Source organism: Pollicipes pollicipes, unplaced genomic scaffold, assembly GCF_011947565.3.
Source record: "Pollicipes pollicipes isolate AB1234 unplaced genomic scaffold, Ppol_2.1 Scaffold_4219;HRSCAF=4965_pilon_pilon_pilon, whole genome shotgun sequence".
NCBI lineage: Eukaryota > Metazoa > Arthropoda > Thecostraca > Pollicipedomorpha > Pollicipedidae > Pollicipes > Pollicipes pollicipes.
This window is the reverse complement of record NW_023596448.1, coordinates 11,360,807-11,377,813: the sequence shown is the minus strand read 5'-3', so window position 1 is coordinate 11,377,813 and position 17,007 is coordinate 11,360,807. Positions and strand designations below refer to the sequence as shown.

General features: G+C 56.6%; 1 protein-coding gene across 1 annotated transcript in view; it reads right to left on the bottom strand.

Annotated features, from left to right (window-relative positions):
- Nucleotides 1-17,007, bottom strand: part of LOC119095816 (rab11 family-interacting protein 4) — a 92,823-nt gene that overhangs the window by 11,001 nt on the left and 64,815 nt on the right. The window contains exons 6-7 of the mRNA XM_037218669.1: nt 7,854-7,892; nt 7,024-7,138 (exon numbers count right to left, since the gene is read on the bottom strand). Of these exons, the coding sequence (XP_037074564.1) occupies nt 7,024-7,138; nt 7,854-7,892 (154 nt within the window). The remainder of the gene's footprint in view (nt 1-7,023; nt 7,139-7,853; nt 7,893-17,007) is intronic.

The window sequence follows — 17,007 nt, the reverse complement described above, 5'->3', positions numbered from 1 at the left end:
AGCGTCTCCTTGCGTCGGATGCCGTGGGTGCGGACCTGCTCCTGGCCGCATACGCCTCGGCCACGGGAGATTCCGACCCCTTCTGAGGTCAACTTCTCGTCACGGCGACGCTCGAAACTGCACCGTTCCCGAGCACTGGTCTCGCCTGGTTCACCGGCCGCCGCCGCTGAACAACATTGCACTGCGGCTGGAACCCGCTCAGACGAGCACCGCTGACGATCGCCGGCGCTGACGAACCCGCTGACGACCCGACACGCCCGCCGACCTGACCTGCCGCTGAGTCTGCTGATGGTCTGTCTCGAAAAGCGACGGTTCTTCTGACGCTCCGGAAAGGCGAGGATCACAGGTCCCGCTGCTCCGCGGCGCCGTCGCCCGCGGCGGCCGCGCGTGAAAACTCACAGCCCCGCCCTGGGTGTCGGCAAATATTTAGCCTCGGGCGGCCGATGAGGTCACGACGTGGACGGCTGCCAGCGCCCGGGGGCGGAAACAGAGGACTTCCCGATGAGAGCGCCGCCGCCTTCCACCAACCCTCCCACCAGTTACGTCCCAGAGATTAAGTGCTGGTCACAGTGAGACGGATGCAGAGTTCGTAGAGACCGTGAACTTGGCGTATTGAATAACTAACGTACATATTTCATATTTATCCCGCCTGATCCTATCTTCATAATCCTGGTACTGGTCAAGGTACCTGTTTTATACGTAGATATCAAAACCTGATTAGTTTGAAGTTCGGGAAGCTCGGGAAGACTGGCGGGTCCCAAATGATTCTCAGAAATGTAACAATTGTCCGGTCTGTTCCGGCTGGCGCACGCTTCAGACCTCTTTCTCAAGAGCGACTGCGCGGGCGCCGAACTGCCAGCCACCTTGGACTGGGTTCCCTGGCATCTGACTCGCCGGCGCCGCCCCGTCAACACACACCTCCCGTGCCAGAGATCGCGCTCCTTCATACCGATTCTGCCGGCGGCGCCTAGCGGTGCTCAGCCGTCGGCACGGCCCGAGGTCTCACTCGAGACACGGCTGTCCCACGGAGCCGGGTCGATCACGGTCTGACACATCTGTGTGCTCGCCGACCCCTCTGACGGGGGCATGCTCAGCTCAACCGGCGCCCTCGCGATGACATCACCCCCGACGTGGGGCGAGAAATAAATAAACCCAGGAGGGAGCGGGGCGGGCCGCCGCAGGCAAGTCTCCATCAAACTGGCCAGCTGCACGAGGGCATTGTGAGGAAAATGTGACTGGCAGGAGATCTCTGACTCCGCAAATGCCCACGAACTAATGAGCTGCTTAGTGCTTGAAATTTATTCATACCTGAACAGTCTACGCTTTATGTAGAAGTGTGATCGTATGAACAATATAGTACCCACAGAAAGAAGCATTATGAAGCAGCCCTTGTGCAATTTCGGGCACGCAGGTAGTTCATGCCTGCATTTCATGCAAAGGTTACTCGGGTGGTGAAATAAGCAGAGCCTGGTTCCAGCCAGAGTCCAGATAAGCCAATAGCTGACACGAAGCGCCGCAAAAGACGACACCTCCTGCGCCAGCAGCGTCTGCTCGGTGACCCCTTGAGCGCACGGCCCAGGCCAGGCCACGCTGAGCAGCGACACCACTCACCCCCGGTGAGTTGGTGTCGTAATCGATGGTCAGTTTACACGAACAGTAACGGGTGAGGCAGACTCCAAGCCCCCCCCCCCCCCGCCCCGCTGCGCTGCCGGCCTCAATCTCTAGGCGGGGGTCCAGCGCCTTGGACGCTTCCCAAATCTGGGTGGCTTTGTTTAGAACTATCGGTCTGGTGTTTAAACAACTTGCCGGCGCTAGCAAGACTCGGGCGCCGCTGTTAAAAGCGCACTCTCACAACCGCGGGCGGCTGTATTGCTGCGCTGAAAAGCGGTGAATCTAGGCCGGTCGGATGGCTTGGTTTAGAAGCCCTCTTACTTTCTAGACGTAGATTTGCACGTGAAGCGTGCAGTGGTTTCAGCATGCAGTCGCGTAGGTTGAGGAGTCCAAATGTCGTCAGGCCAAGGGTGCAAAAAGCGCAGAGTATGTGACAGCATGAAGGAACGCAGATGTTTTTCACGCATTAACCAAACTTTATCATCCAGGGCCAAAACTAAAAACATCACGCCTAGAAGCCCTTTGATCGTGCACGACACAAGATTATTGTAACTGGTATTCAAGCTTCGGCCACACCGCTGTGACCGCGCGTGGCTCACACACTGTGCTTAGGCTTCAGGCGATAACTATGCCATACATGGCTGCGAGACATCAAACAGACATTCACGGAAAATAAACTGACCAGGCAGTTCTTCATAACAAGGACGCACGACAGTTCTGAGGTAGGGGGAGGGGTGATGCAATTCACCTCCTGTGTGCATAAAGAGCAGATCGGTGACCGCCTGCCTGTTCTATTTCCGCTTCAGGCACACTTAACCAACGCACTGCTCAAACCAAACGGTGTGCTAGTCCCCAAAGGCGTCTGTTGCCATCAGATGAGTTTTTGACATAACCTGCAAGATGACAGTTGCAACCTCTGTCGTCTTTCATCAGATCGCTTTGTCGTGCCCCGCAAGGCGTCTCAACCCACCGGCGTGGTACATAAAAAAAATAAACATCGCCCCTCGTTCCGATCTCAATCGCTAACGCGCTCCTCTCCCTACGCCGTTACTGACAGCCGCCTGTACGGCTCCCAGGATGGCGTTGCCTATGACGTCATGGTGCGGCTGTGCGAGCGTGCCGTGACGTCACGGAAGGCGCTGACGGCCCCGTCAGCGGCTAACCAGGCCGCCCCCCCCCCCCCCCCAGACGAGCAGCACCACACTTGATAACAGGCGTCCAGCCCGATGCGCGTCGGCCAAGCCTGAACCGTGCCAAGCCGATCCGATTCCGATCCGATGAACCGCGCCAAGCTTTGGATCTCTCGGCCATCGGCTCTGCCGGTTATATTCCACCAATGAGGCCTGGGATAGCCTCGGTATTAGAGATGGTGACTCGCAGGCTGCAGAATGTGATTAATGCCCGGTCCCAATTACCCGGCGGAGGAATACGGGCCAGCGCTGGCCATTGTTATGGTCTCAGAGATTGTCTAAAGTCAAACAATATTTCGCGCTAAGGTGCTGGCTGCGTAGTCTTGAAATGGAATCGCGCCCTGTGCTGGGGAATCATGTCGATGGATCCCACCAGGACGGCAACAGAACGTTTGGCAGACCGAGTGGCTGGGAGAGATTCTGTCCCATCCATCCCAGACTTGTATTCCGAAAAAGGCACTCAAACCGCGAGAAGGTAGAGATTGGGCCTACACAAGTGCCTAGTTTGGAAGTGTTCGGAGGAAAGCACAAAACCGGGCTCCTTGATCAGTTGTTCTACGCTCTAAGCCACTGGTCTCCTCGGTCGGTGCAACCCAACTCAGGCTATCATCTCACACACTTTGTACTGCATGCCCTGCACCCTACTCTATGACCATCAGCGGCATGACTTTGCACGCACGACCTCGCACAAGAAAACGCAGCCCGGCCTTCCCAAACATGACCCCGTTCTGGTCTTCTTCTTCCTGGCTTTGACCTCACGTGACCTCGCCCTAACTCACTGTGACCCTGCGCCGACCCAGCACAACCTCAATTCAGCCCACTGCGACTTCCCCATGCCCAGCCAGGCGCCTGCAGCCCGGTCGTGACCTCACCGCCGTGACCTCTCGCCCCGCCGACGACGCTGACCCCACTGACCGCTCGTCACACCACGGCCGCACCACGCCGGCGGCACCTCGCACCCACGGCCACGCTGATTAGCGTCGGACTGGCCGGCCCGCCTTCGCGCCGCTGTACCCCTCGCGGGCGCCGTTGCCGGCGGCTATTTTGCCGCCGCCTCCGCCGCCGCCGACGGGGGGCGCCACTGCCGCTGCCCCCCGCTGAGTCAGCGGCGCGGGGATGGGGTGAAACGGGAGAGTGAGATGCGTGCAGCTGAGGGCATCTGGTGACCGCCGATGGAGGGAGGGGGGAGGGGGCCTCAGACGGGTGTCACGTGACAACGAAATCGCATGGCCCATGGCGATGTCAGGGCCTACTGGTGGCGCACAAGGAGCTAGCCGGAGGTCTACCTCAAAGGCGGCTACCACACGAGCAAGGCTGGCTTATTCCCAGTGTAGGTGCGAATCATTGCATAGCTTCGGGCTTCTCTCAGCAATTGGTTAGTTCAGCTAGCTCGCTTTGAGGAGGTGTTGCACACAGCAGCAATGCAAATGAAGCAGACGTAAGATCACAGAGCCTCTCAGCCGTCTTAAAGCAGCGCCCCGACCAGCTCCTGACCTGATCTGGTTATAAGGTCGCACAGCAGCACTCCACACCCTGGCCCGTGGCCACGTGTGGCTGACACGTGCGTGCGGCGGGACTCGCTGGCCGGAGGTGTGGGGCGCCAGTGCCGCGCCAGCGTTTCCTCGCCGCACCATAAACCGCCAGAGCTCACACGCGGCGGGTGACACGCGTCTGCGTCCAGGTCTTTGTGGTCAGGCTGGCGCCAAGCTGGGGTGGGGGGTGGGGGTGGGGGACGGAGGGCGACGCAAAAGTGGGTGCTCGGTGCAACCGTGGGCGAGATGGGGGCAGTGATCGCACCCCTCCTTAATTCGTGGACTAAGTCTTCAGTTGGGGGGCGCAACACACACACGTGCCACCTACCGTTAGCCAAAAGCCCCTTGACATCAAAGTCGTCAGCATCTTAATATGCTGCTTCCCCACTCGTCCCCCCCCCTGCTTCTCCCGCCCAACTGACGCAAGCTTTCGCCATCTTGCAATGCCCTCCCCGCATTTCGTGTGATCAAGACTGAGAAGGTTTAAATGGAGCTAACATTTCTGCTCGAACATCCCAAATATATCAACGGCGGAGACATCGTGGGAGTGGTGGCCGAGTGGCTGGCACATTTGGCTCCCTGATGATGGCGCGGGCTTGGACCCGGGTTACGCCATGGTCCATGGTCCTAATGTGACCGCTACATTCGGTGGCACATTACAAAAGGGGTGCGCGACATGCGCCCCATTCCTCTTTAGTACCAAACACCAAATCAAATCCGCCAAAAATCAAATCAAATCGGCAGAGCAGACAACGGACAGAATGTGAAGACCACGCATATGCGGGGCCTCATCATCAGGAACACATCAGGATAAACATCGCAACTGCAAGCCCCAGCTTGCAGCGGCTCCTGACACGCGGACCCCGTGGAACAGACACTAGCGAGGTCACACAGCAGCACTCCACGTCCAAGTGCAGCGCGCCGTTCCGGCTGCCCCGCAGGCTGGAGAGGACGGCTGCGGCGACCACAGCCAGCCGCGGGCCGGGCAGACCTCGGCCAGACCACGACTTCCGGCGCGGAGCCGAACCCGGCGCGGGCAGGCCAGCTGTGTTTATCAAACATGTGGGAAGGCTGGCTCAACTTCCTGTGCGCTCGGATCCCGTTGAAGGCGGCAGCTTTCGCATCGCAGAAGAAACAACCCGAAGGAAGCAAGTAAATGCACGGATGCGCGCGTAGCTGTTCCATTATACGCGGATGAGACTAGTTCATATACCCTGCCTGTCACCAGCTGAAATGTGGGCACTAAACGCACGAAACAGTTGAATGAAATGGATTCATGCAAAAAAACAGGACATGCATGCATAATGCAGCTATTGATGGACAAAAGTCGTGACCGAACCTACCGCACGTCCCCCGATTGAGTGACACCCTCCGACAAACGCGGGCTTACAGCTCCGGAGCCTCGCAGTGGGCTGCAGTGCTTTCCAAACTCCCTAAACTCCAGCACAGACGCCTACAGAGCCGGTGCTCTGAAACACGCGCCTATCCGCTGCCGGTCCCCCGGCGGAGCAGCAATTAACGCGAGCCTCGCTTCGTTACACCCCCTTACGGACCGTTCCGCCGCGGCACAAAAACGCCCGAGTATTGTGCAGTGGCGCCGGCCGTGAATCACTGTCTGCACAGCGCCGGCCGCTGTGCACAGCGCAGTCGGCAGGGCACATGTGGGTGCACACACGGCGCGGCCGTTACTCCCAGCGAGCCACAACAACCCGCGTCGTCGTAATGGCCGCTGCACGTGTGGCATCAGAGGCAGATGCCGCCATTAGCGCAGCCAGCTTTTTAGAGGGCGGTGGGGCACGACGCGGTCTCTGTCTCCTGTGGCGGAAATGCAGTGAGAAGGAAAGGTGCATGCAGCGTTCGTGAAGGATGTTTATGATTTCGGAGTTAACCGCCCCAGGCCAAAGGGTTCGAGGAGAGGCTCCACATAAAATACAGGTGACGGAAGGTAACAAGGCAGTCTGCATGCCCCTCCCTCTTTCCTCCAGACAGCTGTTTTCGTCACTTGTTAATTAGAGGGCGCGTATTCCGTCCCTCAGCAGATCCTGATATCTCACACATCGTCACCTACTCTAGCTGCGTGGCAAGCGCGTGACACCACTCCGTCGTCGGCGCGGCGCGGGACAGCAGGGGCTTGACAACGTCACCCGACTTTGCAGTGGCAGGAGGGTCCAGCGGACAGCCAGCGGACCGCGGTGGGTCGCTGGCTCATGCAGAGAGAATGGTGCGCGTCTTGCGTAAATTGTGCTCGCAAGGAACAAAGACCGGCGGCGGGGCTGTTAGGAGGAGATTTTAGATAAACGTCTAGCGACGCTTTGAGTTATGCAACCAGTTTTTAGGGGAGAGAGTGGCATGAGAAAATGGCCAAATGCCTATGGCACCAAATCGGTGTGTTCACTGACAGCTACAATGCATTACATCAATGTGTTAATAAACTAGGGAGGCACTGAAAGTCAGCTTAAGTTACACGTCACGTCGTACATCGTGCACCAATTTTGAATTAAGTCCTGTCACTCGCTGTGCATAAGCTATTATTCCTGTTACAGGTAGTGAGGACGTTTTATGAAAAAGCTGACTGTCCGGACACCAGTCGATGCGGGCCTGTGACCTGCCACGGTGCGACGCATTGATGCCTACCACAAGCTCGTCCCAAGGGTCGCCGAGTTTCGCCGTTCCTTTCGACGCCGACTCACCTTCTGGTTGAGGTCGCTGACGTCATCCTCTATGGAGATATCTGAGTACATGTCCTCGCCATCACAGTTGGAACTTCGGCCCGACGAGTTGAAGCTGGGAGTCCGGTACACGGGGCTGTGCGCAGAGACATCTAGTGAGCGGGCTGCCAACCCGTATTTGGACAGAGGACGCCACACACGGCGTTAACCGTAGCCTGCCACGCACTCCTGATAATTACAAATACTAATTTAACCGAGCAAGGTGGTGCGGAGCCAGCTCATCACATATATGACATTATACCATTAAGAACACGAAATCGCCTGGCCTCAATCTATTTCTCAATACGAGCTCTAGTAATGACTACCATGCCAGATCGCGACAAGAGGCTTGTGGTGCACGACCCACACGCACTTGCCCCTGTTACGGGTACCGGGGGCGGGGTGGGGGTTGGGGGGGGAGGGAAATGAGGCATCAAGAGTTTTCTAAAGCATTTATTTCTGTGCAACGCTCCCGACACAATGTTCCATTATGTCAAAGCTTAAGCTTTGGAGACCTCCCTGATAGCCCTTAAGACAGTCACACAGTCACCAAAACAGTCACAAAGACAGTCTCTTCCTGGTCGCGAAGCACGTGTACAGCTATCTGCACAAGGTGTCACGTGTTCGACCTGAGCTTAACACTTGGCATCGCAGTGACCCAAAGCACGCGGCTCGGACGCCGTAGTGCACAGAACGCTTCGTTCCAAAGTGTGGTCGTTGTCGGTATATCGATGGTATACCGCGGGTCCGTCTCGCCCCCCCCCCCCCCCCCCCCGGACTCGGCCGGCGTGGCTGGGCTGCGCACACCTCACCTGCTTATGCCGGAGGGCAGCGACGAACGCTTGTTTGATCTGCAACAGGGTAAGTGCCATCAGACAAAGTGTCGCCACCAGCACTTGCAGCCACGGACATCCCCATGCGAGCTATCAGTGAATTCACGTCATCCACATTAGCTGTCTGGCAAACGCTGAGCGTGGGGAAATGACGTCACAGCTTCGCAAATAAGAGACGTTCCACAGTCTATGGTCATGCCAACCAGCGGCCTACACTGGGTACGCCGGCGCCCTGTGCTGGCCCTGCGCGCAAGACAACTATCCCAGAGGCGCTGCGGGCGCCCAGCTGAGTCTCGCGCCTCTGCATGACCCCGTCCCCATCTCTGTCGCCTTCCGGCTGTCATGGCCAGGTCAGGCCTTCGACCTCCTGAGCTCCTGATCACGTCGGCCTCGCTCGTTGGTCCGCGAGCCGGCCGGAAGCGCGAGTCTCCCCCGCCACCTCACCGGTCCGCTTCACCAGGAGGGCGACCAAACCCGCAGCGCCGGGTACGAGGGACGGCGGAGAGAGGGGTGGACAGAGTGGTGAGAGGCGGAGAGAGGCGCAAGAGCGCTGGTGGGCTGCTGCCGTTCAATAATAATAAAAACACGCGCTCTGCTGACGTTAGCCCTGCTTCTGTCCGTTAGTCATGGCTCCGTATGCTCATCCGTGGCTGCTTCAACATTTCGTCCGGATTATTGTGAGGACCAGAGCCAGCAGGACCAGCCGCATGGTGGGCGCGCGGTAAGTTTAAAAATGCAGCCGACAGATCGATCTCCGCATACAGATCAGTCAATACGTCTAAACACAGGCTATCAATGCAAAATACACAGGACGGGCCAGGGGTGCTTTGACATGCACTGTCTAGATCAAGCAGCAAATATTCGTCGCCTTTGCTTGGCGCTGCATGGCTACATAAAACCCTCTTATGTGGATGTCTCGCTTACTGTGCAGAGACAGAGACATGGCTACGTAAGTCCCTCTTATGTGGATGTCTCGCTTACTGTGCAGAGACAGAGACATGGCTACGTAAGTCCCTCTTATGTGGATGTCTCGCTTACTGTGCAGAGACAGAGACATGGCTACGTAAGTCCCTCTTATGTGGATGACTCGTTTACTGTGCAGAGACAGAGACGTGGCTACGTAAGTCCCCCTTATGGGGATGACTCGCTTACTGTGCAGAGACAGAGACATGGCTACGTAAGTCCCCCTTATGTGGATGACTCGCTTACTGTGCAGAGACAGAGACATGGCTACGCAAGTCCCCCTTATGTGGATGACTCGTTTACTGTGCAGAGACAGAGACATGGCTACGTAAGTCCCTCTTATGTGGATGACTCGTTTACTGTGCAGAGACAGAGACATGGCTACGTAAGTCCCTCTTATGTGGATGTCCCGTTTACTGTGCAGAGACAGAGAGGAACAAATGATGGAATTTATGTCGATGAAGGCTAAACATGTTCTAAATAAGGCCCAACACTAAAATGTTAAGCCAGTTACTGAGGATGCGGATAAAAAGTGGACGATACAGCCATGGTAGTCACAACAAAAGGTCCGCCGCCAGCTAAATGGCTTGCATTTATCTCTCTAAAGTAAGCTCACTTGCGTTAAAGAACATCAGGTACGACCCATGGTGAATTTAAAGGCTTCCATGATGCTGCGCATTTTCCAGCAGGCACTGTAAGCCCCGGCCTGTTTCTATGACGTGGGCGTGGCCAATGATCACAGCTCTGCACCCCGCCCCCGTTAGGGAGCCCCAGACCTGCTCCTATGACGTGGGCGTAGCCAGTGAGTACAGCTCCGCACCCCGCTCCCGCCAGTGACTCCGGACCTGCTCCTGTGGCCTGGGGCGTGGCCAGTGATCACAGCTCCGCACCCCGCCCCCGTCAGTGACCCCGGACCTGCTCCTGTGGCCTGGGACGTGGCCAGTGATCACAGCTCTGCACCCCGCCCCCGTCAGTGATCCCGGACCTGCTCCTGTGGCCTGGGACGTGGCCAGTGATCACAGCTCTGCACCACGCCTTTGTCAGTGAGCCCCGGGCCTGTTTCTGTGACGTGAGTGTGGCCAGTAATCACAGCTCCCCACCCCGCCCCCGTCAGCGAGCCCCGGCCGTACGCCGTGTCACCTGTTCTCGACAAGAGGCAGGGTCCATGCCAGAACAGACACTGGGTGTGGGGTAGTTGGAGGGGAGGGAGCCGGCGGGACACGACCCGCTCCACTGGCTCGCAAACCACCGCCGAATCCCCACTCCGGACGGGCGTCCGTGAGGCGAGGCCTCGTCTCAGTTGAGGCGTGCAGGGCACACGCAGCCTGCGTCCATGCGCACGCGCACACGCTCGGTGCGGTTCAATGCACCCAGCTCGCGTGACCTCGAGTGTTGGCACAGGCGTGCTCGTGGGGCAAGAACGCGAGGCTCCGCGCCGCGTGGGCGAGGTGGCTAATGACGGGCTCGGCGCTCGGTGAAGCAGCGTCGTCACAGATCGCCGCCGCCGCCGCCGGAACAGATTGGCCCCTCGACCGCCGGGCCGCCCGAACCGCCTCCGCCGCCAGCCCCTCCACCGCCGCTTCACAGCGGTAAGGCCAGACCTCCAGGGAGGCCCGCCGCCCCTGGGCTGGCCTGACGCGAAGTGACGGATCACGTGACGTCTAAAGAGGTGGAGATAACCACTCAGGTGCCACACCCGGCCGGTGCGGAAGCGTGACGGGGAACGAGGGCGGGTCTAAGCGCACCCAACAGGACGGGGTTCGTACCCAGGACGCGGATAACACATGGTCCTAGTGCATGGGTGTAGTTTTCTACCCAGCTGGGGGGGAGGGGGGGATGGCTCCAGCCTCCCAGCCTGGGGCTGCACCCCTCCCCCCTCTGCCCCCTTTGAAAAGAAAGTGGGCAAAATTTGGGGAATCGATTACTGGGTTACTTTGGAGATGGGTCGTGGCGATTTTCTCATGCTCAGCCCCCCTCCTACCTCATTTAGCAAAACTACCCCCAGCTGTAGCGCAAGCACAAGGGCCTGGTCCCATATAGACTTTGGCACGCTCCCACCCGAAGATCCGGTGATGGCTCCGCCCCTGACAGTGATCTTCACGAGGAGTGTGGGCTGCGCTGCTGTCAGTCACCACTCAGCGCCCCCAAGCTGGACGTCGCCAGCAGCGTCCGCTGGTGAAAGCTGCATCGACGCGGCGCAGCCAAACGCACGGAAAGCCATGAGACGGCGTGGGAAATATGTCGCCCGCAGCGTCGCTGCGGACACCGCGGCGATCACGGCAGCTCCCGCGTGCTCCGGCTAATCGGCGGGCGGCTGGCCGGCGCTCCACTTGCACGCTGGCCAGGGCCGCGGGCAGGCTCTGGCCGCTTGAGCGCGGGGGACCTGGCTACTTGAGTGCTGGGAGGAGTTGGTTACTTGAGCGCGGAGGGACTTGATAACTTGAGCGCGGGGAGGACTTGACAACTTGAGTATTGTGAGGGGTTGGTTACTTGAGCGCCGAGATGATTTGGTAACTTGAGCGCGGGGAAGACTTGATTACGTGAGCATTGGGAGGGGTTGGTTACTTGAGCGCCGAGATGATTTGGTAAGTTGAGCGCGGGGAGGATTCGGCTGCTTGAGCTCGGGAAGGTTTTGGTTACTTGAGCGTGGGGAAGCTTTGATTACTTGAGTTCGGGAAGGCTCTAGTTACTTGAGCGCGGGAAAGGGGATAATTGAGCGTGGGGAGGCTTTGATGACTTGAACATCAAACACAAGAAGCGGAAGCATGACAGATGTGGCAGAGCTGTATCAGTTTTCGATAAACTGCAATTTTTTCAACACTTTGTGATTAAAGGATGTGCCTTCCGCCTATATTGCTACACCATCTTCTCTCAGCATTTTTCACCCTTAGCATGCGCTATGATGCGAACCCAAAGGCTATTACACACTTAATTTCTTGCAGTCAGCCCTTATGCGACAAAATCTTCAGCTGGTCAGAAATTCATTATCAAGGACGGCTTGTGGTAACACTTTCTTCGAGTCGAATTTTGTACAAGCATGCTTTGTCGGCATAAATATACTGTAAATATCGCGAAAAGATAACTGGGTCGGCTAGCTAGAAATAGCATTTACTCATGGTATATCGTCATTTTCTAGGGGTTTCACTTCTGCTTTCGAGCCACAAAGCAGCCTTTTTGGAAAAGTGGGCGCATGGGTCAGACGAGTGGAACAGGTGAACGAACCAGCGAGCAAATAAGTAAATAAGTGAGTGAGATTGTGAGCAGAGTGCATGCCGACAGGGAGGAAAATAGATCAACAAAACTTTACAAGGAAGGTGTCGGGGTAGACATAGGTAACGGAGTAAGGAAATATTACCCCCACTTTTCCCACCCCTAATCTCCCGTTTGCAACTCGTGGACATGCCTTGCTCCATTCACGGTACACGGCAAGCCGTCAGAGCGCTACCAGCAATACCCCACAGCTGCCAGGGTTCCATTCCTCACAGCCGAGCGCCACTAATTCGTTTACCGTCTGAGAGGGCAGAGCGATGACGCCACAGACACGAGTGACGTAACTCCGACGGGGTGACGTCACACCCGCCGGGCCAATCGCGCCTGGTAACGGGCGTGCACGCCGCTCGCCGCGAGCGCGCGCGCTCGGTTGGTCGGTCGGTCGGCGCCCGGTCCCGATGGCGAAACTGCCTTCACCATGTAACGCACAGTGGCTCGCCGCCACGGCTAACCCGGTAAAGAGCTGTCGGACTCCAGCAACAGGTCCGAGTCCACGTTCGGCAGCGACGGGCGCGATCTTGTGCGAATAGTCTTCGATCCCCATTGCATATTGTCATGCTCATCCGAGCCGTCCTGGCCATCCGGGCTAAAATCTCGCTCGATAGATTCTAACGAAACAGCGGGAGTAAAGACGCTAGTTAGCGGCCAACTGCAGAGGTTTCAGCTCTGATGCAAGTAATCGCCTCTTACCGTGCTAGGGATATTCGCCCAGCTTTTCTCCCCCCCCCCCCCCCCACACGCTCAGCCAGTTAGCAAAGGCCAGGCAAGCCGGAGGCGCAGCATGAATCAGTGCGACGGGCTCCGGGCCCTCGCAGTGATCCATTTTTCTGAGAGGGGTAAGCAAACGAGACAGGTCGGTATTTCATTATGGGCCACGGCACAGTAAATCAAAAATGCATGAGATGGGCCTGCAAACACAAGTGTGGACGACAGCTTTTCAAACATGGGGCCATGCAGGCCAGAGTTCAGGTGTAAACCACGTTGAAGTTTTCATTCTTCAGAGTTTTTCATTCACGTATGCGTGCATGCATTCCACACAGTTTGTAGGGGTGCCGGTAATTAAATGGTTTAAGGCTAGCTGGCGCATATCCTCGTTGCACATAGGCGTAACGCATTTTACGCTTTGTCAAGGTTGAAAGACACATGACTTATGTTGGTGTAGATAATTACAAATGACGACTTTGTTAAGGCAGTCAGGTAAAATGCACCACGATTCCCACAATCAGCGTAGCCATGGTAGCCTATCTGAGGGAACAAAGGACACTCTGTTTACCACACACTGGTCCCACAGTGTCGGCGAGAACGGCGGCTGGACCCCCGGAGCCCCCATTCCAAGGAATGCCGAGCGGCCTTTTACGTCCAAAGTCGGATTCGGAGCAGGGTATACACGTCACATGACCTCTGGCTACACCCGAGGCATCTGAAGCGGGTGCGAGACAACTCCACATTCGTCTCGTTGGGCAAATGTCATGCACCTGCAGAGCATGCACGAATGAAGCTGAATGAACCTGAAGACCAGGGTTTGCCGTGCGATGTCAGCCATTTAACCAATCGTGGCCTGTCTCATAAACAAGGGCATGCTTACAATCTGCCGGCGGCTGTAGGCGGTGACTTGCCATTCGGTAACTGTTGATTTCCTCTCTTTAACACGATCATCGCACCGCCTCTTCGCGGCAGGGCATGCCACTTCCACGTGGGAAACGCGCACTTCGGACTGCTGGATCAACATACCACCGATACAAAGCCATGCTTTATATGGGACACACTTTCCAGAATAGCAATGAAAGCATGCAACCCATCCCCCCATAAGGCCGGCTACCGTCTTCCCACCGTATAAACTGCACGCCTCTGAATAGCTACACAAACGTTCGGTATGTTTTATGCTGGCCTTATCTTATCTATACCACTTAAACACTGGCCAGCTCTGGCCAAGGTTTAAGTAACACAGCAATGAAGTTCGCCTGGCTGCAACGCCCGAGGCGATTCAGGAGGGCAAATGTCATCGGCGCCGTAACTGCCCGAGGTCACGACAGGTCTAACAGCGGCGACCAGGGTCAAACGCTTGACCAACGTTTAAGCAGCGTGGCAGTTGAGTTCGCCTGGCTCCAACGCCCGAGGCAATTCATGCGGGCAAAGGTCACTGGCGTCGTAACTGCCCGGTGGCACGACAGGTTCGGCAGCGGCCACCAGGGTCCAGCACCGGCGATGTATATATACCCGGCGGGGTCGCGGTGTCACGGCCGTTTTAGTGGAGTTTCCTGGTCAGCCCGAGACGAAACACGGGGCGGATGGCCCCCGCCACGGAGCCACAGCCGGCCGGTTCACAGCCCTCACCGCACCACTCGGCGGTGACCCGCAAGTTCGGTCACGTGATCAGGAACGCCCACCGCCGGCCCGTTCACAGGCCCCACCGGAACACTTCGCGGGGACCTGGGCGCCCCATCACGTGACCTTTGGGTGGTCGCCCACGGCGCGGTGGCGGCGATAAATCCCTGCAGGACCACGCCCCTACGCTGCACTGAGGTGCGTGGCTCTGACCTCGGAAATCGATACGCCGCCACGCAGCAGTGGCGCTAGCAGCGGCTAACGCTCTGTGCGGCCCGCGGCAGCGTTATCACCACAGTACGCAGGTCTTTAGCCGTGGGGCACCATTTAAAGCTAATCCTTTCCTAAGCGTTTTCCTACATGTTATACTTTTGATCCCAAGACACCCTTTTGGTTCATCAGTTTCACTGATTTTGCGGTTGAGATCGCATAATAGCCTTCAAAATAGTGTCATTATCTCACGGCCGGCCATTCGGCAAATTTTGTTTTACTCTATAGCAGTACACACCTTTTGCTTACGAACACCAAATGACGCACGCATTTTTTGGTGAATGTATCCGGTCACTGCGTATAGATAGCGTCAACGGATTTCTCAGGTTCCACGTAACACACCTCTCCTATTCCAGGCACCGAGCGACCCCTTCAGACCGGGGTAATCGATCAGTGACACACAGCTAACGGGAACTGAAAGCGGCAGCACGGGACCCGTCCGGCCGGCACCGACAGCAGCACGTGCCAGGCACGAGGCAGCTCCGGAGTGTGCAGAACAACTGATGCAAGGCAGCATCCTGATGTACAGCGCAGTGGGGTAACGCGGCAACGCATTCATGCATAACATGCATCACGTCCCAGATGTTGACTTAATTCGGCGGGTCCCCGTGCGTGCACATGCCGAAAACCGTACTGAAGTTGGCCACAAATTCACAGAACCCGACCGCGCTTTTTCAGTGGTGGTGCAGTATTGTTTACAGTTCCCTTGCATCACATGACTACACTGTCTGATCCGTGGCCCCCTCCCGCTTCCTCTCCCCTCCCCTCCGCTCAGGGAGATACTGATCGCGTGGTGGCACGCCAAGCAGAGACCACATCGATTTGGGCCGCACTGGGAAGACAGGGGCGAGCCGCCTCTTCGGGCCGGATAGCCCAACACACGGCGAGCCGGAAGGACGGGTAGCCAGACATAACCGGACATTTCCGGATGGTCGCCGGGCTCGCCGAACAGCGCGCCTCGGTGGAAGAAATCAGTCGCTCAAAGCCGTCCTGTTCGAGATTTTCCGCCGGCCTATGCGTTCCCCAGACCTGACTGTGTCGTTGGAAACAGTCGTTCAGGCACAGCCTGCAAAGGCAGATGATCCAGAGCGCCGCCGGGGAGGGGTAGGGGGAGGGGTACCCAACTTAGGGAAACCTTAAAAAAGGAATCATAATTAAAACAACTTATTATATTTTACTCTTTACCATACCGCGTTCTAAAACAAACTGCGCATAGTAAAGCTTTATTGCACGTTCTTAAAAACTCATTTGTGTGTATTTTTGCGCAATTTTGACTACTTGGGGAAGGTATGGCCTCGTCATTGGTATGCCCAACAACGAGGCCTCCGCACGCATGGAGCTGCCCTTGCTGGACTGTAACGGCACAAGCCCTTGAAGTCGTTAACGTTTCGTACCGACGGCGAGGATAATTCATACAACGCATGCGTAATCAAGCACACAAATCAGCTGGCCTAGCAGTTCGTCAGGGGCTCCCCAGCCAGCATATGGGTTTGATCGGACGGATCACATTTGATGCACGGGATGATGCTATCAGGAAACGCCAACAAACTGTTTATTGACTTAAGGTTCCTATGCAGTCTAGCGAAGGAATTAAAGTCACATCTGATTACAAATAGCTTTATAGAAAACGCTACATCACATCGGTCATTTTTAGCACGTCGCGGAAGAGGCAAAAATGACAAAAAACGGGCCCTCGGTCCGTGGCACTTGTTAAGTGCTAGTTCTGAAAGTTTATCACACTAGCATCGCTGGAAAAACATCGCCACCTCGCACACGTCAACACGCCTGCAGATAGGGGTGGGACGGGTGGGCTTTCTCATGCATTCCTGCTTGGGAAAGGGACGCCTTCGCACGGCCGGATCTGGCTTTAGTCAGTTTGTTATGGGACCTCATAAGCCTCAGTGTCCGGTGATGACCTGTGGACAGACGCCGCCAGCTTCAACACTATACACCCCGGGGTGCATCGAGGACACAGTATATGTGAGACGACTGGAATAAAGGCTTGCCATACGGTTATGTCGGAAGTCTGAGAAGTAAGAAGCTCTCACTAACGGTCAACAGGCATCCTTTTGCTTACAGTACGCACCCGTGCATGAAGCGTTTATGCTAAACGACTCGGCACAACTCACGTTTCGGTCCGTTCCTACGGTCATGGGGCTGTAAGGTCGTTGTGACCAGCCACTGGCGCCAGTGCTTTTTGTAAGTTAGCGTCTGTACATTATTGAAAGTGAAATATTGTGAAAATTAAAATGAACGGGATGTTCTGGTGACATGAGACCCCATTGAAATCAGCAAGGCATCAGAT